At 38.0% G+C, this 27,993-nt stretch overlaps 2 protein-coding genes across 3 annotated transcripts; one reads left to right on the top strand and one right to left on the bottom strand.

Annotated features, from left to right (window-relative positions):
* Positions 1-1,501: 1,501 nt before the first annotated feature.
* Positions 1,502-11,424, top strand: LOC108671289 (pre-mRNA-processing factor 19). The gene is made up of 12 exons (XM_018158794.2): positions 1,502-1,676; positions 1,870-2,019; positions 2,781-2,922; positions 3,453-3,585; positions 3,972-4,074; positions 4,692-4,834; positions 5,568-5,690; positions 6,390-6,485; positions 8,351-8,518; positions 9,540-9,678; positions 10,158-10,362; positions 10,939-11,424. Exons 1-12 carry the CDS (start codon positions 1,658-1,660, stop codon positions 11,078-11,080), a joined length of 1,563 nt encoding a protein of 520 aa, XP_018014283.1. The 5' UTR covers positions 1,502-1,657; the 3' UTR covers positions 11,081-11,424.
* Positions 11,417-26,306, bottom strand: LOC108671290. 2 transcript variants are annotated; one of them, XM_018158796.2, is made up of 2 exons: positions 26,167-26,306; positions 11,417-13,006 (listed from the first exon to the last, which is right to left on the bottom strand). In XM_018158796.2, the coding sequence occupies exon 2, from the start codon at positions 12,999-13,001 to the stop codon at positions 11,961-11,963; it is 1,041 nt and encodes a 346-aa protein (XP_018014285.1). In that variant the 5' UTR covers positions 13,002-13,006; positions 26,167-26,306; the 3' UTR covers positions 11,417-11,960. The 2 variants fall into 2 exon arrangements, with proteins under 2 accessions (XP_018014285.1, XP_018014284.1); XM_018158795.2 differs by lacking the exon at positions 26,167-26,306 and adding an exon at positions 14,127-14,420.
* Between the last annotated feature and the right edge of the window lie 1,687 nt (positions 26,307-27,993).

The raw sequence follows: 27,993 nt of genomic DNA, 5'->3' as shown, positions 1-27,993 counted from the left end.
TCCTATAAGTAGACCAGTAAAGTATCCTGGATACCAGCATTATCATACATAAGAAATTGATTTAAATCTTGGGTAAATGAGGAAATTAAAAATGAACTGATTCTAAAAAATCTCTGGTTTGTCACTATGTTCCACACTCAGGATGATGTATGTTTTCGGTGAATTTTCAAGCGCATTTTCACTTTTTTTAAGCTATTGCTGTGCACAGTTGGCGCAATGTAATGAAAATTGATTATCTTCGCGCACGTGTTTGCGCAATCCCGGCTGTACGGCGCACGGCGCATTTTTTTACCAACATAGTACGGCGCACCGCGCAGGTCGTTAAAATGACAAAATAAATTCCCGCGCACCTGGCACATCTTCGATGATCTTCCTGACCATGGAGAATATTATCATTTGTGATGGAAATAAACAAAAAATATGTTCATATATATATTTTTCATTGTAGGTATGTAAAAAATTATAGCTTGGTTCCATACGGAACTGCTTGGCATTAACATAACATTTCTTCAAACAACACTTTTTCCAATAGTAAATGAAGCAAGGTTATTCATAATGGACAATACTGATGATAAATCAATCATGGCGGAATAAAATTTAATTTGAAGCATAGAATGCTTCCATTCATTCAAAATGAATAGGAAGGTTTCCCATTTTACGAATATTTGTGGGTGCGTTGTTGACATTGTTTACGAAGCGCTGCATTTGCAGTGCTTTTGAAGTTCTGATGTCTCTTTGCTGGCCGATGTTGTTGATTGTTGTATTGCACTTTATCAAGCCTCAAGGATCAAAGTAGAAAGGTGCACAATAGACCCTGATTGTTTTATTTAGGGTCTCCTGCATTATTGCATTTCCTAACCAATCTTCTTTAAAATTTATTGCAATAGCCTTTTTTTCAAAAGTTTTTTGAGAAGCCAAATGAAACCAGAATAGATATCACATATAATATGTTGACTTGGGACCAATTGTATCATGTTTATGGGACCAATCTATGTTCCAGCCCATGAATAAGTTTCTCTTTCTATTAGATCTGCCGATTGGCTTCAATTGCAGAAAAATATCATCTGATTCATCTGCTGCCCAAAGTTCATAACTAAATCTCACAGGCTAGCCACATATATGTCATAGTATAATGTGGCCATGTCGATCACAGTTGACTTTCTTCTCTGTCAATAGTCATTGTTTTCACAATTGGTGATTACTGTTGCTACAATGACTATTCTCAATAGGCGAGCAGAATTGCCAGTGGCTGCATCATCCGAGTTATCTGAATCTCAGTATGTTTCGTTTGTTGTTGCTTCTGTGAAAGGTTCAGTAGCAAATATTTTATCTTCGTGTTATTCTTCTCTTGAAATCTCAATTATTTCATGTAATGATCTGCCAAAAATGCAATTAAAAAAAAGTGACTCGGGATGAAAAATCGTATAGTGTTCAACGTACCTAGTTCCAAATACTTCCATTTATTTCTATTTCTATTTTCTATTCTTTGTGTTACTTCCATACCTACTTCCATTTATTTCTATACTTTCAGGCACAATTGCTCTCTTATCAATTTTGACAACTATGCCTATTCACTAATGTAATCCAGATCATTCAGTGTAATATTTTCATGACATTTTCATGTTAACTCAGGTTTGCTACATTCATCTACACAGCCATGTCTCTCATATGTGCAAGTAAGTAAATTTACAAACATTCTTTTTCTAACTGCTATTGATACTTAGAGCTTATTTAATTATTGCTTGTACAAAGCTATATAATCTGCTCATAAATATACACAATTATCTTTGTCTTCCTGGAACAATAATTTAGCTAGTCAAATGTGACTTTGTCTAATTGCCACATGATTATTTTATTTTACATCATCAGTTAGCAATGAAGTGCCAGAACATGCAGTCGTATCACCAGTGTCTGGCGGTATATTCGAGAGGCGACTCATCGAGAAGTTCATCTCGGAGCATGGGATTGACCCCCTCAACAACAAAGATCTCTCTATAGACCAACTCATTGACATCAAGGGTATGATTAAATTTAGTGTATTATAACTACTATGCCATTTACTACACTACTTATTGAACTCAACCTGTTTGATACAGTCAAACTCCACCTTAAGAATGTCTTGCCTTACAACCAAACCCCTTTATGAAGCTTCTAATCTAAAAAAATTTGTTCTGCTATGTGACAGTACTTTGCTGTACAACCACGGGCACTGCAGAAAAAAAGCAAATTAGCATAAGAACTGTTGATATTTATTGATGATGAATTGCACATCATTAAGAAGCTTGCTCCTGGCATGTGGGTTGCTGACTTGGCCAAAATAAAATTTAAATTCTCCACTATCTTGGCTTAGGAATATGCCTTATCAGACACTTCAAATATAAATAATCCTTTTTCATCCTATTGTAAATGCAATAAATATGTAAAAGAAGTGACTTTTGTGGAGGCCTGACACAGATCAGTCTTTTCTATTAATTTTAACAAGAAAAATAGGTTTGCTTTGCATATGAACTGCTGTACAAAGTGAGTTCTTGCACAAATTGTTTGTAAAGTATGGTTCCACTTTAAATTGATGGTCCCAATGATTGATGGTCAACTAGATATTATTGAGATATTTCTTTTCATTCTATCATATTGCTTCTGGATCTTATTTATTCCTGTCATTCTTATTTGTGTGTTAGAAAGAATGTTCCCATTTTTTTAAATTATTTTAATAAAAACGCCTGTAAAGCAGCTCACTCTTTTGCATGATACCCTATCAATGAGATGGTTAATTTTTCCAGTTGCTCCAGTTGTGAAGCCAAAGCCACCAAGTGCCACCAGCATACCTGCCATCTTGAAAGCCTTGCAGGACGAATGGGACAGCGTCATGCTGCACTCCTTTTCCCTCCGCCAGCAGCTGCACACTGCCAAACAAGAACTAAGGTTTACCTATGACATGTTCTCGCCATATCATATACTAATTTCTCTATTAAATTAGTACCTAGTGGTTAGTGATAAAATGGAGAGTTAACAGTCACAATATTAAATATTTTAATCTGAGCTCTGTTATAAGTATGAATGTTTCTTTCCCATTGTTGTATTGTCATTCTGTCAGACACTATTTGAATCATTTTCATAATAACTACAGGTGTGTGCCACGTACCATTACAGTGGGGGGAAATAAATATTCGTACACTTGAAAAATCGTATTTTAATGTATGTAAGTTCACTTCTCCTGTTCAGTTTGTGTACTTACATACATTAAAATACGATTTTTCAAGTGTACGAATATTTATTTCCCCCCACTGTATATAACTTTCAAATATTAACGAGCTGAGTAATGTTTGCAATCATGGCCACCCCCATTTGTTTTTTACTACTCCCCATATTGGTCTGTGATGAAATCAATCATAGTCCAAGAAAATTTTACAGGCTGACTTTCCGCATGTTAATACAAGCAATGATGTTTACAGTCACGCACTGTACCAGCACGATGCGGCGACGCGAGTCATCGCTCGTCTCACAAAGGAAGTGACGGCTGCAAGAGAGGCTCTTGCCACCCTCAAGCCTCAGGCTGGCATTCAGCCCCAGACACCTACACATGGCGTACGTATTCATCCTGAACCTTTCTACATTTCTTATCTATGATTTCTTCAAGGATAAACATGAATGATTGGTTTTTATCATGCCATTTATATTCTATTATTTTATTTTATTTTTTGAAGTTGTCATTATTTACATATTTTCTCAAGTTGAATTGTCACAAATTTGGTTTTAAATTATGCAATTTCTATGACCCAGTTAGCTCGTATAATGCCGATTATAAATGAAATAATATTTGTTCTATCATCTAAGTTCTTTGAGATGTGCTGTATGTCTTTTCCTACAATTTTTGTATGTCTTTTTCTTCTAATCAATTTTTATTATTGATTGCGTTAGGTGAATAATTTAACAATGATCATAGTGTATGCTGACAACTTGATAACGTGTAGGTGGCGACGGGAGAGGCTGGAGGCACGGCAGACACGCCTTCACACACGCCATCACACGCCGCACCTGCTGCTCCTGAGGCTGCTCCTGCTCCTGCCACTACTGGTGATTATTTTTATATTTATTATACATATTCTAAAAATTTAATATTATAACAAAATATAGAAATATAAAAAAAACATCTTTTATATTATATTATACATTTCTATTTCCATCAATCCTTACATAATTGAAGCAATATTATTAAAGAATTTACGGCAATAATCAACCTTTGTGAAAAAATCTTTAAGGAGTGGTGCTTGTAATGCTGCAAGTAGTAATATTAGAGTATAATTAGAAATGGAAAACACTACCTACAGTGACTTTGAAACTTCCTTTCAAAATTTCACTTTGAAACTTCCTTCGTCATCCTATATGCTCCAGAAGTTTCTATAAAATGAACCTGAAATAAACAAAAAATTCGAACAAGCTCAATCCTCAATGCTTGAAATAAACTTTTCAGTGTTTTTGTATAATTTTAAACTAGATTTATACTTATCCAGATGATATTTTGTTGAACAACTGGATTTACGTCAAACTCTCCCCTGGCAGAGGATGTGCTTGGACCAAACAAAGATGCACATTACGAAATACTTGCTAGTTTTTTATTGCAGGTTTAATATAATGATGCTCTGTCACTGATGAATCATGATCATTATTAATGTTGTCATGTTACTGGTCAGGTCTGAGCGAGGCTGTGGTAGCACGGCTACAGAGCACCGCCACCACCCTCACGCAGGAGCGCAAGAGGCGCGGTCGCTCCGTGCCTGAAGGCCTCACTCCTCCTGAACAAATTCGCGCCTTCTCTACTCTTGCTTCTCATCCGGTACGGCTTCATTATTTTAGTTATCCCCTTCTTGCTTCTCACCCGGTATGGCTTCATTATTTTAGTTATCCCCTTCTTGCTTCTCTGCTTCTCACCCGGTACGGCTTCATTATTTTAGTTATCCCTTCTTGCTTCTCACCCAGTATGGCTTCATTATTTTAGTTATCCCTTCTTAATCTGGCAAATTTTAAGGTTTTTTGGAATAATTTAATTGCCTTTCTATGAATGATTACTCCGTCAAACTTTCAATTTTGTATTGTAAATTTGTAATACGATATGTAAATGCCTCAATTCATAATGCGGCTGATGGTTGTATGAGCGCTACTGCTCCCATCTTAATAATGAATGTTAGTTTATTTATATTTTCACGTCCAAATGACTGAACCGGGTTATCTTCTATTTATAGTTCTGGTGTGCAATAAAGTGGTTGATTTTCTGTATTGACTTCATTGATTATGTTAGGTCAGAAGAGGCGTAGACGAAAACTCTTACTGTGTCTGCAATTTCAAAGTACAATAAGAGTCTTGACTCAACAACAGTTTGACTCATTATGAATCTTGGCACAATAAAAGTGACACAAAATGAGAGTCGGGACAAAAAAAGTATTGTTGACCACTAATATGCTTACAAGTTTAGCTTGCATCAATACATTGTATGGTATATATTGCATCTATACATTGTATAGCTCCATAAGCTGCCTGGTGTCACACAAGTAACGTGGTTATGTACGCAGGGTCTGCACAGCGCCAGTGTGCCCGGCATCTTGTCCCTGGACGTGCACCAGAAGGACACCAGCAAGGTCGTCACTGGCGGCGCGGATAAGAATGCCACCGTCTTCAACAAGGATACTGAACAGGTCATGGGCTAATATAATTCTACCTTTCTAATTCTTCTTCTAATTTACCAAACTAATACAAGTTTGCTAAGTGAATGTATAATGCTTACGAACTAATACAGTTTTTTTAATAAATGTAAAGGTTTTTAATTAGTTGCTAAATTTGTAATGAAAATTCATTTGTGTCGTGTTTGGATTGGAAAAACATCGCCATCATGTAAAAATAAAATGAATTTATCTGTTTTCAAAATTATGGTCATTACTGTCTGACTTTCCAGTTCGCGATCTCTTCGATTATGTACCTATGCGTTTGATTTGCTCTACCTTCTTCAACTTGCATCTAAAATGGAATAAATACAATTTTTGTTGTAGATTTGATATTCTATACAGACTCCTTTTTATCAATTGTTTTTTGATAAAATCCAATAAATGCCATTACTTTTTCCTAGAAAGTAGGCATTAGTTTTTCATTGATTTTATTATACTTTTCAGTTTAGGAATTCAGAAGTATCCTTTTTCATGCGATATTAAAGATTTATGTAGAACCGTATTATTAATCAGTTTGAATATTATTGATGTTGTTAACTTAATACTACTTGACTGTACACATATCAATAGTGGAGCTACGTTTATGGAGGAAGAGCTACTGAAGTGATACAATTCTTGCCGTGTGTAGCGCTGTAACAGAATAAGTCCTTAACACTGCCTCTGGTGTTGCAGGTGGTAGCCATCTTGAAGGGCCACAACAAGAAGGTGACGTGCGTCGTCTACCATCCCACGGAGGACACTGTCATCACCGCGTCGCCAGACACGCAGGTCTGACACCTTCTCTTATACACTGCGCTACATTACCTCAAATGAATCTGATCGTTGCTCCTAATATTAAAATTATTAACGTAAAAGAATTCCATCATTGCATTTCACGGGAAGTTTTCTTACTTTCTGTTTGTCACCTTACATCCTCAATTGTTCGTAAGACATACTACTATCAATACCCAAATAATGATGCCACTCAGAAAAACGTGTGTTTGCTAGTAAAAAAACGTGTTTCTTTTGTTTAAAAAACTTACCTTGTAAAGAGTACGTTGTTATTGGTTCTGTTGTTTTCACATGTTATAGTAACTTGCAGGAGTGTAAGTAATTTTCTTCATCAAGATTTTGTTATCAGGTTTGGACTTTGGAATAAAGTTAACTACAAGCTGCAATTTAAAAACAGAGATAAATTAATAAAGCCAACATACTTGGTGATAGGATAGGAATGAATGAAGTTACGATTTTTCCCACAGGGAAGAATCCCTTTCCTTTGTCAAGGTACGAATTTCAAACATATTAAATATGTTTATAGATAAATGTGACAGACGCATCAATCTCCAAGCCCAAGAGATGATTAACTGTGTGATTAATCAGCCGAAGCCTCATGAATGTTAGTGTGATTTATTAAAATTAATGAAACACTTAAAATTAATTAAAATCAAATTGAAATTAATTAAAATTCTTGCCATTTGCTCTGACAATGCAACCCACATGAAGACAGCATGAGGTCTTGTGAAGTTGTAATTTCCTCACATTATTTCTTATACTAAAATTAAATTGGGAACGTTCCTGATCTTTCCATTTGGCAGCCACGCCGCTCTTGTCATTCAAATGGCACAGCCCTCATGCCTCCTTGAGGCTAAATAAAATGCAATTAAAAATTACATATTTACTGAAGCCCATAAAGCCTAAGTTAAAGAAATTTTGGGACTTTAAAATTTGTAACTAATGTAGTAATTATTTTTATTTAATGGAATTTTGTTTTCCCTTCATAATTTGTCAGGAATATTTTGATAGTTCTATCTCTCTCTCTCAGCCGACACACTTTCTTAAAACATCTTATTGCACTCTAAACCACATCCACAGTTGCTCCCTCCGATAAACCTACAATCACTGTAATCCTCATCTGTTCTCTCATTACTTTAACTCTCACTTATTTGGACTTACCTTCACTCTTCGTTCTCTGTCGTACACCTAACGTCAGGTGGAGTACATCATCAGGCGCTCTACCATTTCCATCACATCCTCATCACACATCCCCTCTCTCATTCCTCTTACGTACATCCACACTAAGCGCCACAGCCCTCACCTCTACCGGCAGTTCTTCACCTCTGCTACGATGATCACACTTCATTGTACATCCATTAATACTCGGGCATAGCATTCTCTGCGAGGAGTACATAGCGCTGGCAGTAGCACTTGCTGTAATACTCATTAGTAGTGACTCGGGAGCAAGTCAATAATGTTCCATTAATGCAGCACGATATTATCACGAGAATTACTTTTACTGTGTCCAAATGAAGAGGAACTACAGTGCATAAGAATAGTTTGTAGCATAATCTCATCGACATTTTCATTGTTTTAAATGTAATCTATTATATGCTAAATTATTCACTTAACTTGATGTCTCTCTTTCTCTATTCATATATTAAAAATATATTCAAAAAGTATTGCTGCAGCAAAAACCAAGAAATATAGACCAATAAAAAACATTAAAATCATTTTAAAAAGAAGAGCATTATTATGCTACATAAAACGGTTCTACGAATTCGAATTTCTCTATTATATATTTATGGAGCTAATGTCCTGGAAATATACTATGAAGAAAGCACGCCGTTGCAAATATTTGTATTTATTATTGTAATCAGATTCGCGTATGGAACGTGGGCACCAGCCAGACGCTGCAGCTGATCTCTGCTCACGACGGCCCCGTGACAGGCCTCTCTCTGCACGCCACGGGCGACTACCTCCTCTCCGCGTCACTGGACCACCACTGGGCCTTCTCTGACATCCGTACGGGCAGGGTCCTCTGCAAGGTACCACATATCTCATCCTTTATGTGTATACTTCATTATTGTAATCCCTTTCAGGTGTTATCTACCGTCATATGATTGTTGTTAATGGAAGTACATGTACTGTTTCATTGTTGTATTTTCGCGTAATGTAACAATCGGTTGTAGTCCACTCTTCATTTAGTGTCGTTTTAAGCATTTCATTATGGGGTAGGGAAGAAAGAAACATCTATTACACCGCAGGCAGCTAAAAAATTTTCAAGTGAAATAGCTCGTTTTGAACAAAGGAGGGCACCAGTTCTAGGTGTTCTCACTTGGTCTGATACTAATATGGATTCTTAAAGTCATTATTACTTTAGATTGGGATTCAATGGTTATTGTTTCGTGGCAGCTTCTGTGATCAATGTTACGCCAGCAGGATAAGAGCTTAGTTGCTCGAATTATACCTGCGTTGAGCTAACTCTCAATATTATATCGTATGCAATTTCAAATCAAGCGAATGTTCACTTGATTTGACGAAGTGTAGATTGTGTAAAAAAAACATTAACAAGCTTACGTCGCAGGTTGTATTTTATTAACACATTTTTCTTAGCTTAGCTTCGCGTTTGTTTGTTTGTTTGTTTGTTTGTTTGTTTGTTTGTTTGTTGTTAACATTGACAACGAAAATTAGCCCACTTCTGATTGTTCTAGAGATCTGAAATTCGGCATGCAGGCTATTTTCGCCTTACAATTTCAGATACAATCATAAAAACTAGTAATTATAGACCGAAATTAGTTTAATTGAGTAAAGTATATATATATTTTAATCATAAATCTGCCCGACACACGTTTTTTTGGGGCGAACCATAATTTATTTTCTACTTTTTAGTCCACACGAAAAACGTGGCTTATTAAAAAGTTTTTTTTAAGTATTTTTTTAATATTTTAATGCAGAGGACTTAGTTGCATAGATTTCTTGTATATCACGAATCGTCATTAATGTTCATTTCCATACAACTGCTCTTCCTAATCGATAACGTGTGGTTTAATCTGTCCCTGATAACAGGTGAGCGACCAGAGCAACAGCTCGGCTCTGACGGCCGCTCAGTTCCACCCTGACGGTCTTATTTTAGGCACCGGAACCCAGGACGCCACCATCAAAATCTGGGACTTGAAGGAAAGAAGCAACGTCGCCAATTTCCCTGGTAATTACATTTGTACCTAATGTTTGTGGTCCCATTGTGAGATGGCAGATGTCTCCTCATCCGGATTATTGCTATATGTTAGTGGGCCCATTGTATAACGATGGCGGATGTCTCCTCATCCACGACGATATTAAATGGCTTTATGTGCATTAATACCATACTATTCATTGAAATTAAATTGAATTGTGATCATGCATTAACGAGAAGACAATTTAATAATAATAATAATAATAAATGATTAAGTAAGAAATTATTTAAAAGAACTGTTCAGCTAATTAGAATCCTTTCATTAGATTGTGGCGTTTGCAATGCTATCATATCTTCATTTCATCATTTGTTCCGTTTGGACAACCTAATTTCAGTCAAAAAAGTGTTCTGCCCATGTCTCTTAAATACTATGCGATAACTTTAGTTTGATATTCGTGTTATTCTGTGAGTCATTTGCCTCATGGCCGTCTAATGTAATTTGTTCTATTCAGGCCACAGTGGTCCGATCTCATCGATTGCGTTCTCCGAGAACGGCTACTATCTGGCCACGGCCGCTGAGGACTCAACTGTCAGGCTCTGGGATCTGCGCAAGTTGCGCAACTTCAAAACCCTGCAGTTGGATGAAGGATACGAGGTTACAGACCTCTGCTTCGACCGCTCCGGCACCTACCTTGCCGTGGCGGGAACTGATGTCAGGTCAGTGCTGTGTTCAAAGGGTATTTCTGTGACGCTGCTGCACGTTTGATATTTCAACGTAGTTCAATAAGCGTGAAGTAGTGATATCGCTGCGGAAAAATACCTTTTTAAATATTAATAAGTGGGAGGGAGCCTTGAAAGCTTATGAATCTTAAATGTACAAATAAACATCTGGTATTTATATTCAGTTGTTGGATTCTTGCCGAGTTTGAATCTGATTTTAGCACAAATTGTTAACTCGTAAAGGAAATATATTTGCTGTTTTTTTTTTTTGTTACGTTTTGGCTGCATTGAATTTGAGGAGTCAGTGAGCTTGTAATTCTCTTCATGTATCTCCTCGAAATTTAGGTAACTTTTTTTCATTTGCTGACCTAGAAATTTTTTTCTTGAACGCAGACACTATTTTATTAATTTTTATCCAACTATTTGTTTTTAATTTCCGATCACCGTATACGTATTTATATCAAAGATAGTCCCGACTCAGATATATCTTTAAAATACCTGTCATTACAAATATATAAGGGGAAATGTAGAAGTGTTTTGTAGATTGTGTTGACGTGTGTGGTTGTTGCGCAGGGTGTACCTGTGCAAGCAGTGGACGGAGCTGCGCGTCTTCACAGACCACACCGCCCTTGCCACGGGCGTCCGCTTCTCCGCTGACGCTGCCAGCCTTGCCTCCACTTCCATGGACCGAACCCTTAAGATCTACGGCTCATAATCGCTTCATTCTGAATATTTATTCAGTATTTATGATCGTAATAACCACTATACTGAGTAGTCAAATGTACCCTCATAATGCTTTGTAATTTAGAGTAATGAGTTTCAATCCATATAGACTTGCTTTCATTTAGAAGAATTTCAATGCAATTTTTATAGTCAAACCATTGATACTAGAGTGAAAATTGCCCTCAAATAGATCCGTAGAATATGGACAGATTTTTAGGATAATTCCGGAATTTATGACCTTACACTCCTCTATTGTCATTGTAATCATTTTAATTTCTGATGCGTTTCAAGTTTCCATAAATAAGGTTATCAATAAAAGTGAATATTAAACATTTCTTTATAAAATATAATTTCTATCCCGGAGTGGAACGTATAAATAATAGACACGAGCATCAAATTAAGGCACGATACTCGAGAAAAATGTTATGTTCATATAATAAATTGAACTGATAGATCTTTTAGTACGAATACAAATAAATTGAATTGATAGATCTTTAGTATGAATACAATCAATACATTGCCCCTGCGACTACTGATAATTAAATGGTAATTATGACTACGTACGTTTCCTGTCTATACTAGAATAGCTTAAATGATTGAATTGCGGGAATGCCTCAAGCTTAGACTAAACACAGAATTCTGATCTACCAAATAACTGTAAGCAATTCTGGCAGTGTTTACAAATTTCCTGTTGCTTGTTAATCATTTAAGAATTTCTATTAAGTTCAAGGGCTTACATAACTGTCACTACAAACATACGGGAAAAACTCTCCTGTCAATGTATATGCTCTGCTAGTGCATAACAAGCTTGCTTGTTATTCCGATTCGAACTAAACAGTTTAAAATTAAAGTTGCATACGTTGTGCAGTCTATCACGCTATGAAAATACTGCCCACGATTCCATTATCTATTAAATATTGTAATATTTCTGTTGTTCGCGTGATGCCGGAAGGCAAGTACAACTCCCGGTCAACGAACCATGTTTTGGACACCACAAACTTGTACAGGAAAGTAAGGAAAGCGTGAAGGAAGGATTCTCCGAGGTCCCTCATGAGGTCGAAGTAAGTTAGAAGTTCCTCTGGCTCTTGCTCTGAATCAGTACTGACGAGACGGTGGTGGGTGGAGTTATAAGTGAGGCAATAAGCGTCACAGAGTTCAGTGTAACGCTCCCGCAACATCGAGGGCTCGAGAAGAGTGAGCCACACCCATGCCGCGTCTCGCAGGGGAGGTGCTCGCAGGGACGTTCCTCCGCGTAGACGAAGAGCTACAATGTCGTCCTCTTCGTTGTGGCGATTTATCCACACGTCACAAGTGCTGATCGGTCCAACGCTCACCATCCATTTCTTGCTCACCGCTGACGAAAATCTAATAAAATCCATGAGAGTCGGCAAATCCGATCTCAAGTTCGCGAGACGGTTCCTAATATGGCCATTATCTGGGTTGGCGTGGAGCCTATGAATTAAAATATCAAGATTGGCGTTAGCAATGTCAACTTGAGTAACTTCTGAAGTTAGAGCGTCTCCACATTCGCCGTTACACACCTCAACTTTAGCCATACTGCACTCGCTTTTGCCGGAGGCTGCGGTTGGGCACTTAGCAAAGCGAGCGATATCTCGTAATTCTGCTACATTTGGGTTGGGGAGATCCAGCCCGTCTTTCTGGAGGACGGAGCAATGTGCGTGTAGTGATGCTAGTGCGCGCGTCACTAAGAGGGCGTGATGAGTCGTCAAGTCCTTACGAGGGTAAGGCTGGAGCCCCTGTCGGTACAGGTCGTCGGAGGATGTGGCCTTAATGACCCGAGGGCGGCCGCTCCTGAAGATGATGCATGTGTTGGGCACCTCGTCGTCGATGTCAAAAGATCCTGGCTTAGGAAGAGCTGCCAAGCGCTCCTCGATGTTTGTAGGCTCAGCCATCCTTCCTGCACAAAAAATATTCATAATTAATTGTTAGAACAAACTAATTGCACGGCCTACAGTCAAATAGGAGAAAGGTCGAAAGGCGGCCGTACCTGAGCTTTGTTCAATTAACCGGGGTATCTACCTTTATGAAAACGTGTCAATAATTAATCCCTCAAAAATTAAATCGAGCGATGATGAACAATTAACTATTCGTCGTTGATAAGTTAGACATCTGGAGAGCTGAATACATCCTCAAAATATCTATACCTCAGAAAATCATTACCTCATAATGCTTGTTCCGCTACAAATCCGACGAATATTGATTTGGGACGGCCTCCGGATAAGGCACGAAATCGCCTATGCTGAAACCAAACCACGGCCTTCAAGTTACTGATTTTATCTTGAGAATATTTCTACATCAAATTATGAAAATGAAACGGTACACAGCCAGAGAAGTCACGGTCGACTTGAGGCATGTCTCGCAACTTACGCGATTAGCCGCAAATTTCTTTAAAAAATGTATGCCATGCATATATGACATGATATAGCCTATGTACATCATTGGAATGTTTAGGCAGCTAGGAGCCTTGAAAACACTCTATTGTGTGTAGCTCATACGCTTCGTACTCCAGCCTGCTTTTCATCAATAGAAACTACGTCCGACCTTCGTACCATCGTCACTGCGTCGGTGTGGGCTATGACGACGAAATAAATCTTCAGTATTATTAAGCTGGACTACGTCTATTGTCACGTTCGGCGCAAGATAGTTCAACCTGCAGCGCTGGTAATTGTGGTCACTAAACTTACTTCAAGATTCACGCAAATTTTGCTTTTTGCAATTAAAGACGAAAAAGCAATTATTTTTTAGATATATATAGAATTTAATGATTAATCTTAAATTACTTCAGCGAAAATGGTTATTAATAATTATTTGAGGTCAAGCACGCGGTCGTCGACGTAGTTCAGGGGTAGTTAGGCGGGATTGACGACTTCCGGACTTCGCCTAGACGACATTAGTGGCCGCGACACTCAAGGTGGCCGATATAAATAAACTCAATCCGTGAATTTATAGTCAAAAGTGCATACCTAGTGTGCAGATTATGAATACCTTGATACATTTTCTTAAGAATTTACTCTCACCCTCCAAATATTGGATGAACAACACCGCAACATCTTCGTCAGAAAACTCCATGATGAGGTATGGTAATGTATATAATATGCTTTGCTAAATTCCAGAGTTACCTGCAGAGTATGGAGCGAAACTGAAAAAAAACATGTTGCTAGTATTAGTTTTCAGTGCCCGGAACAGGGTGCTATATTATATGCACACAGACAAGCTTCACTAGACCGAACAAAAAACTTGGTGGCAGCGAACGAACTTCAAGGTCAAGCATACGTACTGTTTCCGTACACAGAGTCCGCACCTACCCGTACGTAAGGTATATATAATATATGAAACTATATAACTTCCTTTTCAACTTAATTCCCATTGTTGTAACAGCAAGCAAGAAATAGACAATTCAAAGGCGCGGAGTGCGCGGCCATGAATGGTTCATAACAATACCAACACGTAGAGCGAGCAAATGACGCTTGAGATTAAACTATTTTCGAGCGAATTACTAGGAGCGTATCATCGTGATCATGCAAGTCGACATCAAACGTATCCATTATGAGTTTTATTAAATTCCTGGAATGTCGACGCCAATTTTTGTTGCCTCTCATTCGTCACACGTTGAGCCAAGACTCATTATTATAGAACAAATATTGTTTTTTTCCTCAAAATTATGCACTTTGCATTGTAATCTACGGTTACAAAAATTAACACGAAGGCGCAAAATATTTTATCACCTATATTTTTCCTCTTCGAAACAAGAAAAAAAAGCACTCGAAACAAAAATCCTCGATTTATAACGGGCTGAAGAACCTTTTGACTGAATATTATCGATTCAACATTCAAAACACTTGTTCATGTCTCGCCCCTTATGGTTGACCGTGGTATTCTAAAGGCGACACTTTGCACGTGCCGAACACATGAACAAGTCTCCTGAACGCAAGGTGGGGTGCGCGGTCATGAAATTATTTGCATAGAATGCAGGCAACGCACATAGTCTTAACTTGTGCAGAGGCACAGATAGTTCCAGATTAATAAATGACGTAGACATGAAATTAAACAATATACGCTTGAAATTATTCATAATAGATGGAAAAGAAAGTAAATTATTAGTTAGTGTAGCGGGACTAGTCGAAGGGTTTGTGTTTGTATTCAAAACGCAATAAGAACTGGTGCGACGAGTTGCAGCGCAAGCGACCGCTTCCAGCGACAGGGTCCGGCCGTGGACTCTCTGCACATTAGGCGCTCTGCAATTCCTCGTGGGGCCAAATAATGGGCTTGCTAAACTTTGTTCTAATTACTTAAACGCACTTTTCGGTCGGGCATTATAACGTTCAAAATTGCCATTAAAACGCACGGGTCATATCTATGATATCGCAAACCTCCCATATCCATCACATGCACAGGAGAAGCAGTGTTGGCTGATAGAATCAAGATAAAATTTAGAAAATATTAGATTAGTTTACAGCTACCCACGCAAATTTGGCCAGTAAGAATGGCTTGGGACCACCAAATTGGCTTGGGATCCCTTCCTTTTATTCTCATTAGAACACTTTCAGCGCCACTTAAGTTACAGATTCTTGTGAGTGATGTAGGCATTATGCCTGAGTTCCGTTTGACGTCCTTCTCTAACGAATTAAGGCTTTCAAATATATGATAAAAAATATGACAACCTTTATTAATAAGGTCTAGGTAGTGCCCATGCCTGCCGGGCTACATTGCTCAGTTCCGGGGTAAGAGAAATGAAGTCGAATTTGGACGCAAGCCAAGAGCTCCTACAGGCGACGGTACACAACACAACACAAAGTCAACTGAATTACGAAGTTGTAGTACAATTATTATTTACTAATTCCTAGTCTACAGGTAACCAAAATTGATTATTAAATCTAGAAACGATCCGAGCTCATAGATGTGATAATTTTATTGCTTCCTAATGAACCCAATTCATCCGAAATTTTAAACGACACAATATAGACGAGACATAATGCATAATATTTAACGACAAATAAATTCACGTGGAAGGAGCCGTTCATATTTTTTATTGCATATTTCACACTATGACACTAACACCATGTATACAAAGAAATAGTCCGAATAAAGCACAGAGGGACTGATAATGAGAAGTAAGACCTTTAGAGCTCATGACCGGAGGCCATTAGAATCAAGACGGAAATATTTGTCATGGAATAATTATCTGTGAAGGCGTAAAGTTTTTTTAATACGGTAGCTTGGTATTCCTACTCCTAAAGACCAGGGCAAGGGGAACAGAAATTCATATTATTATCCATTATTCTTCAAGACGGAGGAAACCTGACACAGCACTGAAATTTCCCATTTGTTGACGCTTGAATTGCCGCGACGAAAAATTACACTGCAACGTTTAGAACATTCAGTCTTTTATTGCTAAGAGTATATATTTAGAGTACATTTAATCACTCATACGCCGTTTTATGAGCACTACACGCACATGTTTATACCTCGCCAGCTCAACACAATATGCATCAGGGTCGCCCGCGATGGTCCTCGAGATGCAGGATTTTTCACGCCCAAGGCCAAATGGACACCTGGCGCGCGGCTACGAAGAGTTGGGTAGGCTAGACTCATGGCTCAAACGTAGGAGTATGTAGTGCACAAACCAGAAACTGAGCTACAACCAGAGGTGGGCAGTAGCGCGCTACATGTAGCGGCCGCTACTAGCGGCCGCTACATTTTCAGTAGCGGTAGCGGTAGCGGCTCTACATTTAAGGCATGATATGTTTTAAAAATGTTTTATTATCATTAAATGTTAATGAGTAAATCCCAATAGCAGAACAATAAATATTTAGAGATTTCCAATAATTTCGGCCATTGTAGCGGCTAATGTAGCGCGCTACATTTTACTGTAGCGGTAGCGGTAGCGCCCGTTACAATCCAGTGGGTGTAGCGGTAGCGGTAGCGCCCGCTACATTTAGAGCATGCAGCGGTAGCGGTAGCGCCGCTACATTTCTAAGTAGCGCTGCCCAGCTCTGGCTACAACTTAGTGAAGGAAGTTTACCTATATAAAAATTCAATAGCCAATGTCCACAATTATGTGCGCACATAATTTAATTGAATTTTTACGAGGGGTAATATTTTATCTTGAAAGGTCGAAGAGTTGATTTCAGCATCTTGGAACAAGTAGTCGGCTCCAGCGTTTGAAGCGAGCTATCAATGCATAAGCTGAGAACGACTTATCGAGCTTTTGATAACTATTTTTAACATCTGAAACAAATTGTCCATAGGCAAATATAATTGTCGCTAGCATCGATGCATGAATGAATAATTATAATCATGAATTGAATCAGGAGGGTTATCGGCTGTAGACACCGCAGCTCGATGAAAAAGACCATTCGGCATATTTTACTCTAAGGAAATTTTTCTTAAGAATTATTCAAGCCACCAAACGAATTTCCGTGACAGCAGCAGAGATGCGGGGGTGAGTAGCGTGCAGATAAAAGTTGTGCTCAATAAGCATGATCTAATTAGACATACAAATGTAAATTCATTGCTGCAGAAATACTGATACGATAACAAAATATAAAGCGCAATAAAGGCAACTTTCTATACGTTAGAACACTTCGTGTTCGAGAAACTATTTTCACAATTAGCGTTCAACCAAAATGTGATGCAACACATTTTACATGCAGCATCAATACAATATTCATGGGATTAAAGATTTAATTCATAAATATGATTATTTAATAAAGCAGTTCCATAATGGATGAATAATATAAATTAATTTTTTACAGAGTAATAAATGAAACCCTATCATCCTAGTCCGAATTTCTGCACAAGCGACGCCGCTACGTGACAACACACTGTCCACTACCGAGTCTAGGACGTAACTGAGGATAAAGAGGGCGGGGCGCTATTTATCAGTAATCCCGTGCTGGCACGAAACCTTCGCGGGTGCCGTGAAGTCCGTGCGGTACGTTTTCTCGACCCTACCGAACACCTCTCGGACAATTTTCCGGCCTGTCTTGCGACCGGTCTTGAAAGTTCAGTGAGCTTAAAAATTAAGTGTTACATCATGCAAGAAAAAAAAACCGACTCGTTTTCCTCCAGAGCAAGTCAGACCATGATTCAACCATGAGTCAGACAACGAGATATGATAAGCTACAGTTTTAGCTTTCGGAATTTATTGCCTTGGGCTACATTTATCGGCAACAAATTAACGTTCTGATGAGAGTAAGAAGTCCTAAACTTCGTGTAGTCTAATAGTCTTGCTTACGATTAATATGATAGTGCTCGATCTCGTAGTGAAATATTTCATTATAAATTTGGTATTTCAGCTACTTTTGCGAATAAACAATAGATAAATAAACATCTAAAAAAGAAAATAAATAAAACGAAACAATAGACAAATAATCCTGAAGGTAAAAAATATAGAACTCGAATTCTACAAAGAAAACACTCACTAGGTGAGCGTAGATGAAGTTTAAGTTTAGTAAATCATACGTGAAAGTATATACCGAGCGATTCAGCACGATGACAGCATGAATTAAATTTTGCTGGTATATTTCCGGAAGCCTCACGTAAAAGATCCGTGACTGCTGCATTTTGAGATAACACATCAATAGAGATAACCGAGGAAAAATCCGAAATGCGCAACAGGCACCACTTACAGTTGAGATACTGCATAATTACCAATACATTGCTGCAAAATACAGAATGTACCTTGGATAATTTATACATACACAAAAATATACGAAAAAAAATTTTCCCACTTTGAATGAAAGAAATAACTGACCTTCAATACACTAATTATTGGTATTCGACCTGTTCACCCGGCAAATTATTCGCCAAGGCTGTTGTCAAAAGCAGGCATGGAACGTTTTCCTTCAGGAAATCAATCCTTCTTTTAAAGCAGACTGTAAATATAGACTAGGGCGGAAATACTCCATGGTTATGTGTGCACTGCCATCTTGTAGGGACGCAGGCAGAGCCTGGTCGCCGGAAAGCTATGAGGTCAGCACAAACAAGCTCTAGTTCGCCTCGTATCAATCACTAGTCGCTACGCATGCTTCATGTTGCACGACACTTAGGTTTATGCTTCAATCACGCTAGGCATAAGTACATTTGAAGAAAACTATTCACAGATGATTGAAATCAATGATGATTAAAATCAACGATGATTAAATAAACTTGTGTTCGATGATTGTATAACTAATTTAAACATATTCATGAAGAAGAGTGTGAGCATGTAACATTCGTTAATGTATCTTCATACTTCAAGAATACGTCCCTAGCTATTAAGAACACAACTTTATAAGATGGCAAAAATCAGAAAATTACGCGAGGATACTTCATTGAAACATCAAAAGAGTAAACGATTTTCTGATGAAAATATATTACACCTCGCGCGCGCGAAGCAACAAAATAACACTTCCTGTAAGAAAGCAAATAAACTTATGAACTAAATTCATCTTACGATAAGTTTGTGTCAGGATTATGCGAGTTCGTCCACATAGGCCAGCTCATGGTTGAATTAATAATAATTAATTCAACCATAGGCCAGCGTGCCTCAAACTTCGGTACGGGTACCTCAAGTGGAAGCCTGAAATGCTTAGAACCAATCTAGAAGACGCCGACGATTTAGGTTTATTAAAATATTTTTAGCAGGTTATTTTAACTTCAAAGAAGTTAACTGCCTGACACAAGGTAATCAGCAAAGATATGCCGTTTCATTCTAACTGTATATCAGAATTTAACGGTACCACTATTTTCAAACAGTGCACTTATCTAATGTGGTTAAGATATAGAAAATGAAAGTAATGCTACACTCTAGCGGCTAATATATATTAATAGCAGAAGTATGCAGTGGTGCCTAAGTGTACGGAGCGACTGAACGGAACCTTAAAACGGTATTCGCCCACAAAAAGTTTGGAACCTCTCTTAATTAAGTGTACGTAAGAGCATAATTTCGAAGATCCATGAAACGTTCGCTAGTGTGACAGTAAGAAAAATTTCAGAAACAAATCTTGCAAATGAGAGAGATGAGACGATTTATTTCAGATTAACTACCGGTAGCAGAATAATACTGACAGTTGAGGTCATATCCATATTAAGTAACTTTATAAGAATCAGTAAAATACGTTTCATTGAGCACAAAAAAAAAACGACGAGAACGCGAATGTATATTATCTATTAGGTACGAGCGAGAAAAGCGTTTAAGTTTAAAACGCGATTACTGAAAAGTACTTATTAGTAACTAATAGAAAATGTAATTATTTGCAAGGATGACAGTTGTGAGCGATAGATAGCGAAACTATTTAATGGAGTTCAATTTCCAGCTGACATGAATGCATTGCTTCCGAGCATGGTTGAACTATATCAACCATATGAGGTTGACCTACGAGAATTCATCTTTTTTGTTACGTCACTGAGATCGAGAAACGTAAGCAATTCCGTCATTCCCATGACTGATTGGTTGACTGGTTTGATCGCATTTCAGTGAATGGTTAATGCTTGTGACATCACCGAGATCAGTGACGTCACAGGCGAACAACAAACTACATTCGCAAAAATGAGCTTCTGATGGGTCAACTTTATACGAGTTCAACCATGGCATACGAGGATAAGTGGTGATATTTTCTAATAGTTTTCTAACAAGTCATCATAGAGAATATTCGACGAGACACTGTGAAATTCCTGACCACAAGTATATTGGCGCACCGTTGTGCCACAGAACAAACTTGAAGATGAAGATACTGATTAATACGTGAACCATGCTTGCTTCCATCCATAAAACGTTTAGATTCATCAACCGAGTAAATTTTGCGACGACCCTTTAATGAGCAGCGTATGTGAATGACGCGTGAAGACACCAATTAAAATTGCTTATGAATAGATGAAATGAGACACTAATATTCGACCATGGAGACTAATATCTAATATAACATTTCAATTTACTCGGGAGCTGAGTAAGTTACCATTATAAATGATAGATTGCACTCTTGTTTAATAAGTATCATTGCTCGGAGATTTCTCATTTGGTACATATTCGTGGAAACCTATTATAAAACGGTCAAGGTCGCATGCTGCCGCACTCGTTATTAGTGATCTATGTATAACATAACATAACATAGTGATGTCGGCGCTGAAGTGTAGGCCTGATGTGGCCTGTCGCCGATTCTTTTCCTTTTCGTGCATTGTTCATAGTTCTAAAACCGTGTCATTTGACCGGATCTTTTCATGACTGACGATAGTTTGAAGTAGCTACTAGACTTCCACCGGGTTCGATATGGTGCTAGGCATTTCAAATCAGAACATATATTTTTCCATAACTTTATCTAGTCTATTCTTGAACACGTTCATACTTGGAGCGCGGTAAGTATATATGGTAAGTTGAACGACGCTGGTGGTTACTAAGAGACTTCTAATTAAATTTCAAAGCACATTATAAGTAAAGTACAAATTAGAATGTTGAAATTGGTTTATGTGAATGAGTTGGCACTTTTTCCCCACCAGCAAGAAAATCTTCGACGATTGTAGCACGCATGTTTTTTGAGCAAAGAAAACATAGATTTTTCCTAAGATTAAAAAAAAAAACATAGAAAATTGCTTCACATGGGACAATAAGATTGTATTTTAGAGGATTGGCACTATACATTGGGTCTAAACTAAAGTGAACTGTCCAAAAAAAACCGTAGAAATATATTTAAAATTACCGAAATCTAGAAACTTTTATCCCTTCCCGTCGACAGGGTTATGCCTCCATAGAAGTTTGTGCAACGTAAACTTCAGTTACAGTTCCCCTGTATAAACGAACGTTGGAATTTACTAAAATATCTATTATTTTAACAAATGTGCGTATATTCTAGAATTAACAAATGAAACGCCAAATCTTCAAGATACCAATCATACACCCGACACAAACTGACAAAGTACAAAAAATCTGACAAATTAACCTTATCAGTCATTTGTTTGCAGAGGAAACGTTAACAATTTGAAAAAAAATAGTCATAAAATGCTGATTTCAAGCAAAAAGCCTACAGCCAGTGCCTCATTAATTGTCATTCAGCAGAAACGGCACTTTATACCTCGTCTCTAAAAACTGTATAATACTGGTCAGAAGTACAATTACTAGGGTTCGATAGCCGCATAATGACTAAAAGCTGTATTGGTCTCACTAGTAAAAAATTGTGGTTCAGGTTTTGGCTAAAAAATAGTTTTTTTTCTATTAAAAGTCGGCAGCTGTAGTGCTGCTGGTGACGTTATCGCCATTGACGGTAGGCAATATATCACTTATGCTTGTACAAGCCTTGCATTACAACGAGAAGCAAGGGTTGTTTACATGCAGGGGAGAGGGTGACCCAGTAGTCTTGATACGAGATCAATGTCTTCCGCGGCCTTGACCACGGTTCCCGGGCTCAGAGTCGTGCCCAGCGAGCAGATCAATGCATTAGCCCCCATTAAATGAGGCCGTCAGCATTGCTGCATTCTTGACTGTAATTATGCTATTTATCTTGACATGTTTGTTATTATCAACATCGTGCTGTGGTGTTACAAATGTTGGCATGCTTGTCATCAACATCGCGCTGTGGTGTTCCAAATGTTGACATGCGTGTCATTATCAACATCGCGCTGTGGTGTTCCAAATGTTGACATGCGTGTCTTTATCAACATCGCGCTGTGGTGTTCCAAATGTTGACGTGCGTGTCATTATCAACATCGCACTGTGGTGTTACAAATGTTGACGTTAGTCCCATTATCAACATCGCAATTTGACGGTCCTCATTTTAATCACAGGACTAAATCTTAAAGATGCTTGGCTCGATTTGGCTCATAAGGTAATCTCATGGGTTAATTGCTAATTGAAAACTTAAGTAAATTTGTTTGAGCAACGAATTTACATGGCGATGAATAAATACAAGTGCTTAGCGTAGCAGGAGCAGAAGTTTACCCGCCTAGCGAGTTACATATACACGGCCGTACGAGGAAGCGGAAGCATATAAGGCTGGGTTGCGAAACTGGACGCAAGGTCACAGGCAGGCGGGGTACATCCATGAATTTCGTGCAGAACAATGATTGCATAATAGGCACAAATTTTCTTATCATTTGTCCCCAGATGATTGTTTCTGTTTTTTTTTTCTCGTCATAAATATGCCTATTTAGGTATGTTTTTTGCTGGTAGCAAGAGCTCGATTCGCTGCACAACACCAAAAGTTCTCCGGTAGGGTAATGCAAATACCTTTAAAAAACAATTATGGAATAAATTTGTTTCCCTCATTAACTATTCTACGTACTCTTTTGTTCGATACTTTTGTTGGTTTATTCATCACGAACTGTTCGGTAGGAATAGATAAGCAACTTCCGTAACGAGCAAATTATTCTGAGAAAATTCGACCATCAACTATTATACCCTCTTCTCAGTTTAAGTCACATAACTTCCCAGAATTGTGAGGCGATTAATTTTACAATGAAGTTGTGATGTTGCGCAACCTCGAGCTGCGTGACTGCACTGTTCATCAGCAACTACGATAAATTGAGAGCACAAATGATCCGGAACCAAGCAAATGAAATTCAGACTCCATGAACACTGCGGATGCAGTGTGCACCATGATTGAATTAATACATGGTTAAATTAATTCAACCATGGCAGTCACCACCAGGCAGCAGCGCTCATGGCATTCAAGGTCTTAAAATTTATCCGTTACGTCGTAACGCGGTAGAAACGAAAAACAGTTGACTGTAAAATGCCACTGCTCCTTCATGTGTATAGTCCGAGAACAATGATCTCGCAATCGGACAAAAATCTGTGAGCTGCAACGAGGGATTTATTGTTACAAAATACCTGTCTCGTGTTGCAAACAACGGCGAGCTTATAAAATAGAATAGAAGTGTCGGCATTGAAGAAAAAGGCCCATGGGGCCTGTTGCCGATTCTTGAATTTTTCGTGACTTGATTCACAAGGGATCCGGCCTTTGGAACCCGATCTTTCCATAACTGACGATTATACTAAATGGGAGTACGAATAAAGCCCAAGTTTCAGTGAGAATCCGAGAAAAATATCAAGTTCTCTATAGAACATTCATGTAATGATATACGCTTTAGTTTTTATCATTGGCATTCAACGAATGCAATAAATCATTGTAAATTTTGAGAGCGAAACGGACGTCACAGACCGTACGTGCTTCTGACAGTACCAAGTCTGTATTGCAGTGCCTTGTCGATAATGTTGCAATAGAAACGTGCCTCTGTATCACGTCAATATCTTGTACTATGAATCTTAAGAAATTATCCAGATAATGTGTAGGGATTGGTTGTATATACATGTATTAGCCTTGACGATACTATACCAGGGCCACATGCACTTAGAATTACCAGCCGCCACTTCAAAAAGAGTTTTGTAATCATGTGTGAATGGATTTAGATTAAATCATATTTCTACGTATTTGGAAACAAAGTCTCGTACCATTGATACTTGAATCCTTGAAAAATTAATACATCTGAGTCTAGGAATAGATAGCTGCGAGTACACGATAACCTTTTCAGGAATCGGAGAAGTTTCCAATAAAAAGAAACCTCCGGGTACAAGGTTTGCTACTACGCCAATCTTTATCTATGCGGAGAAATTATACTCATTACATTTACATTTGGCTTTAAAATGTTTGCTACACCGAGCTTCTTAAAGTTAATGTTCGACAAAATTGTAATAAACACCTAACAGTTACTCGGATGATGTTCGCAATCATGAGTCCACAACATGTCCACGTCCGTCAACCCATAATTTCTGATAAACATCAACCAAGTTCCAGAGAAGAATGATGGCAACATATCAGGCCCACACGGCCTGGGATATTCCACGAAAGCTAATTACGTTTAACGGCCGTTGACACCAAGTCTTGCCCCGCGGCGACGGACTGTCTCGCAAGCGACGTCAAGCGATAATTAAGTCAACCCGCCAAGATATATCAAGCATGGCACTGATAAAGTAATAGTACATATAAGGGGACAGTAGTGCCGGCCAGAAAAACTTTCAAATGTTATTTGCGACGAATTATTATGCTACTGTCCTCGTGTAGAGGGTATTTGGATCCATCCGTGTCCCGCTGTGTCAATACACGATCCTATAGTAACAGCAAGTTAATTAGTTTCGGTTATTATTTGATAGTTGTAGTGACCGCCACTATTATCCTCGTGTACAAGCACCTTAAGGGTAGGAGATGAGGCTATAGACAAATCGGTCAATCGGTCGAGTGTAGTTCCGATATGCTAGATAAAAACCAAGTGTAACACACTAGAAGGGCAATTACATCCCTTTAAATATTACAAATGAATGTATTTTAAAAAAGCTGAATTATTTTCAAGGGTTTTACGAACGAAAACAGGCAGGATGAATAACTTATAGTAGCTTCCTCGCGAAATAGGTCTAGGACCCATTCTTTTGATAACATAAGCAAGATGATAGTAAATCATTTTTAAGGAATCACTTACAAAAAGTTACTACTCAAGACACAACTTCCTTGTATAATTAATTACCTTCAGAGACTCGAAGCAAATTTTTCAATCGAAGACTTCAGAAATAGATCCCGGGCGGTGTCTATAAATGCCTACTGACCATCATACACGTGGACACAATCTCTTCTTATGAGAACAAATAGGATATTTTTACACACATTTATAGTGTTATTTCTATTTACATCGTGTCGACTGCATGATCAAAGTCGGTCATCATAAGTGTAACAAGCTAGCAGCGTTTTGCCAACCAAATTTCTATTTTTAATACTTTTTAAAGAATACGGTATTTAATTGAACTTCATACCAACAAACAACCACAAAATAAACATAAAGAAAACTGTGCAAAAGTTTTTACTAATACATAGGCCTAATAGTGATTAAAATGAATCTTCGCATGATGCATTTGCTCAAAGGCGTGCTATTTGATGGTATCTTTATAATTCGATTCTTACTAAGGTGGGGAAAATATTTCCACTTTACCACAAAATTTCAAACTAAAACGAGAACCTAAAAAAGTAAGAAATTCAAAATAATCATATTGGAGCTGAAGTCGAAACATATTCAAATCAGTTTTAAATGTTCACTTACAGTTGATGGATTCTTCTGTTTATCAGGCAGGTTAGAAGTCTCGGCGTAGGCCTTCTAATTCTCCGTCGGTTGTAGGAAATCACTCTCCGATCTGTCACGAGAGTTCTAAGGCGGGACGGACACAACCTCACCGTACGCTTGCTTCTTAACAACTGACGATGTTAGGGTGCGATTGCGAGCGAAGTCTTTCTTCTGTCACCTACTTCCTAGCACGCTGCAGTTTCGATGCAGTTTAGTCCAGTCTGCAGGGTACGAGGAAGGGTAATACCCGGAGACAAGGCTAGACATTTCTGCACCATCATACTGGATATCGCTGGAATATTTGAAAGCAACATCACACGTCACAGGTGTTCTCGATACGTCAATAGCATTAAAAAAAGCGAATCTTGCATAATAAGCCTAATTTTCATGAGATATCTTTAAAACTATAAATACTGTCTACATAATGGGCTTCAACGTATAATTTTTTTATTATGCAATAATTTCTATTACTTATATGAAATGGCAATTTCAAAGAATGAATCGTCATTCATTAAATTCATTCGTTAAACGGGCTAACGTAAACTGAGATAATCAAAAAGTGCGGCAATGATAAAACAATGTTCATTTTGTTACTTACATTAATTTTATAATTTTAATATTAGTATCTATAGGGTTAACCTACTACATTATTTCGATTTTACAACCCTGGTGTCAAATGATACATTTTGTGTCGACTCGGTAGTCACCGGTTTAGGAACATTAAGGCAATTTTGTGCTATAATTACTCTCAGGCTAATGTAATCATAATTAATGTACAAATATATATAAACTCCCATTTACTAAGAATTTTTAAAAACAACCACTTCAGTTGTGATCGAAAAGTCTATTCGTGATTCTAGTTAAAGTTTACTTGCATAGAAGTGCAAATTAAATAGAATATTATTTGTTTTCTATTTCTGCCTGGTTTAGCGGTGTCTCTTGATTCCGCAAGAAAACCTAGAATTTAAATTTTTCTTATGTCATCATGAGGTTGCAATAATGCCATACGGGGAGTTAAAATCTCTCTGCATTTTCGGGTCGAGGTTTCAAACGCATAAACTTCCAAAAACCTAAAACAGATAATATTATGCCACTTTAAACGTCAACTCCGATCACGTATTTATTGAGTAAATTTGCGGAGTTTTGCATGTTGACGCGGAGAGCTTCGCAACGTTTTGACGCACTTCAGACTTGCGCCTCTAAAGTTGCATTGCGACTGTTTTGGTCTCTAAAGTTGCATTGCGACTGTTTTGGTCTCTAAAGTTGCATTGCGACTGTTGGTCTTTAAAGTTGAATTACGACTGTATTGAGCTTTAAAGTTGCATTGGGACTGCTTTTGTCTCTATCTAAAGTTGCATTGCGACTGTTGGTTTTTAAAGTTGAATTACGACTGTCTTGAGCTTTAAAGTTGCATTGCGACTGTTTTTGTCTCTATCTAAAGTTGCATTGCGACTGTTGGTCTCTAAAGTTGAATTACGACTGTCTTGAGCTTTAAAGTTGCATTGCGACTGTTTTGAACTCTGAAGTTGCTGTAAGCCTGAGGATCTTGCCCTGTATAAGAAGGCCCTTGGAAAAACCTTGAGTATTACAGAAGTTAGTAAACACGATTGCTGGTGTATCTTATCTTTGACTAAGACTTGCCGTGATGATGCAGACTCATCGCTGTCGTTCTGCCAGATTTGTTCCGCAAATATTTTTTCGACGAAGTTCCCAGAAAATCAAGTCTTAATTTAAGGATATGTTTACTACAATAATTCAAAACTTCATATCATTAAAATTATTCTCGTGTTCCTTAAATGGAAGTGA

This window comes from Hyalella azteca, unplaced genomic scaffold (assembly GCF_000764305.2).
Source record: "Hyalella azteca isolate HAZT.00-mixed unplaced genomic scaffold, Hazt_2.0.2 contig2483, whole genome shotgun sequence".
Lineage (NCBI taxonomy): Eukaryota > Metazoa > Arthropoda > Malacostraca > Amphipoda > Hyalellidae > Hyalella > Hyalella azteca.
Note: the sequence above shows the minus strand (reverse complement) of the source record. Positions and strands in the feature narration are given on the sequence as shown.

What these genes read in the sequence shown, in the direction of transcription:
- LOC108671290 (XM_018158795.2), bottom strand. Translation starts at nt 14,178, where the DNA reads ATGGAGTTTTCTGACGAAGATGTTGCGGTGTTGTTCATCCAATATTTG. An exon ending in GTTCATCCAATATTTGGAGG is followed by an intron (nt 13,007 to 14,126) that starts GTGAGAGTAAAT and finishes TTTTTTGTGCAG; the next exon opens with GAAGGATGGCTGAGCCTACA.
- LOC108671289 (XM_018158794.2), top strand. An exon ending in ACTGCCAAACAAGAACTAAG is followed by an intron (nt 2,923 to 3,452) that starts GTTTACCTATGA and finishes TGATGTTTACAG; the next exon opens with TCACGCACTGTACCAGCACG. An exon ending in CTACTCTTGCTTCTCATCCG is followed by an intron (nt 4,835 to 5,567) that starts GTACGGCTTCAT and finishes TTATGTACGCAG; the next exon opens with GGTCTGCACAGCGCCAGTGT.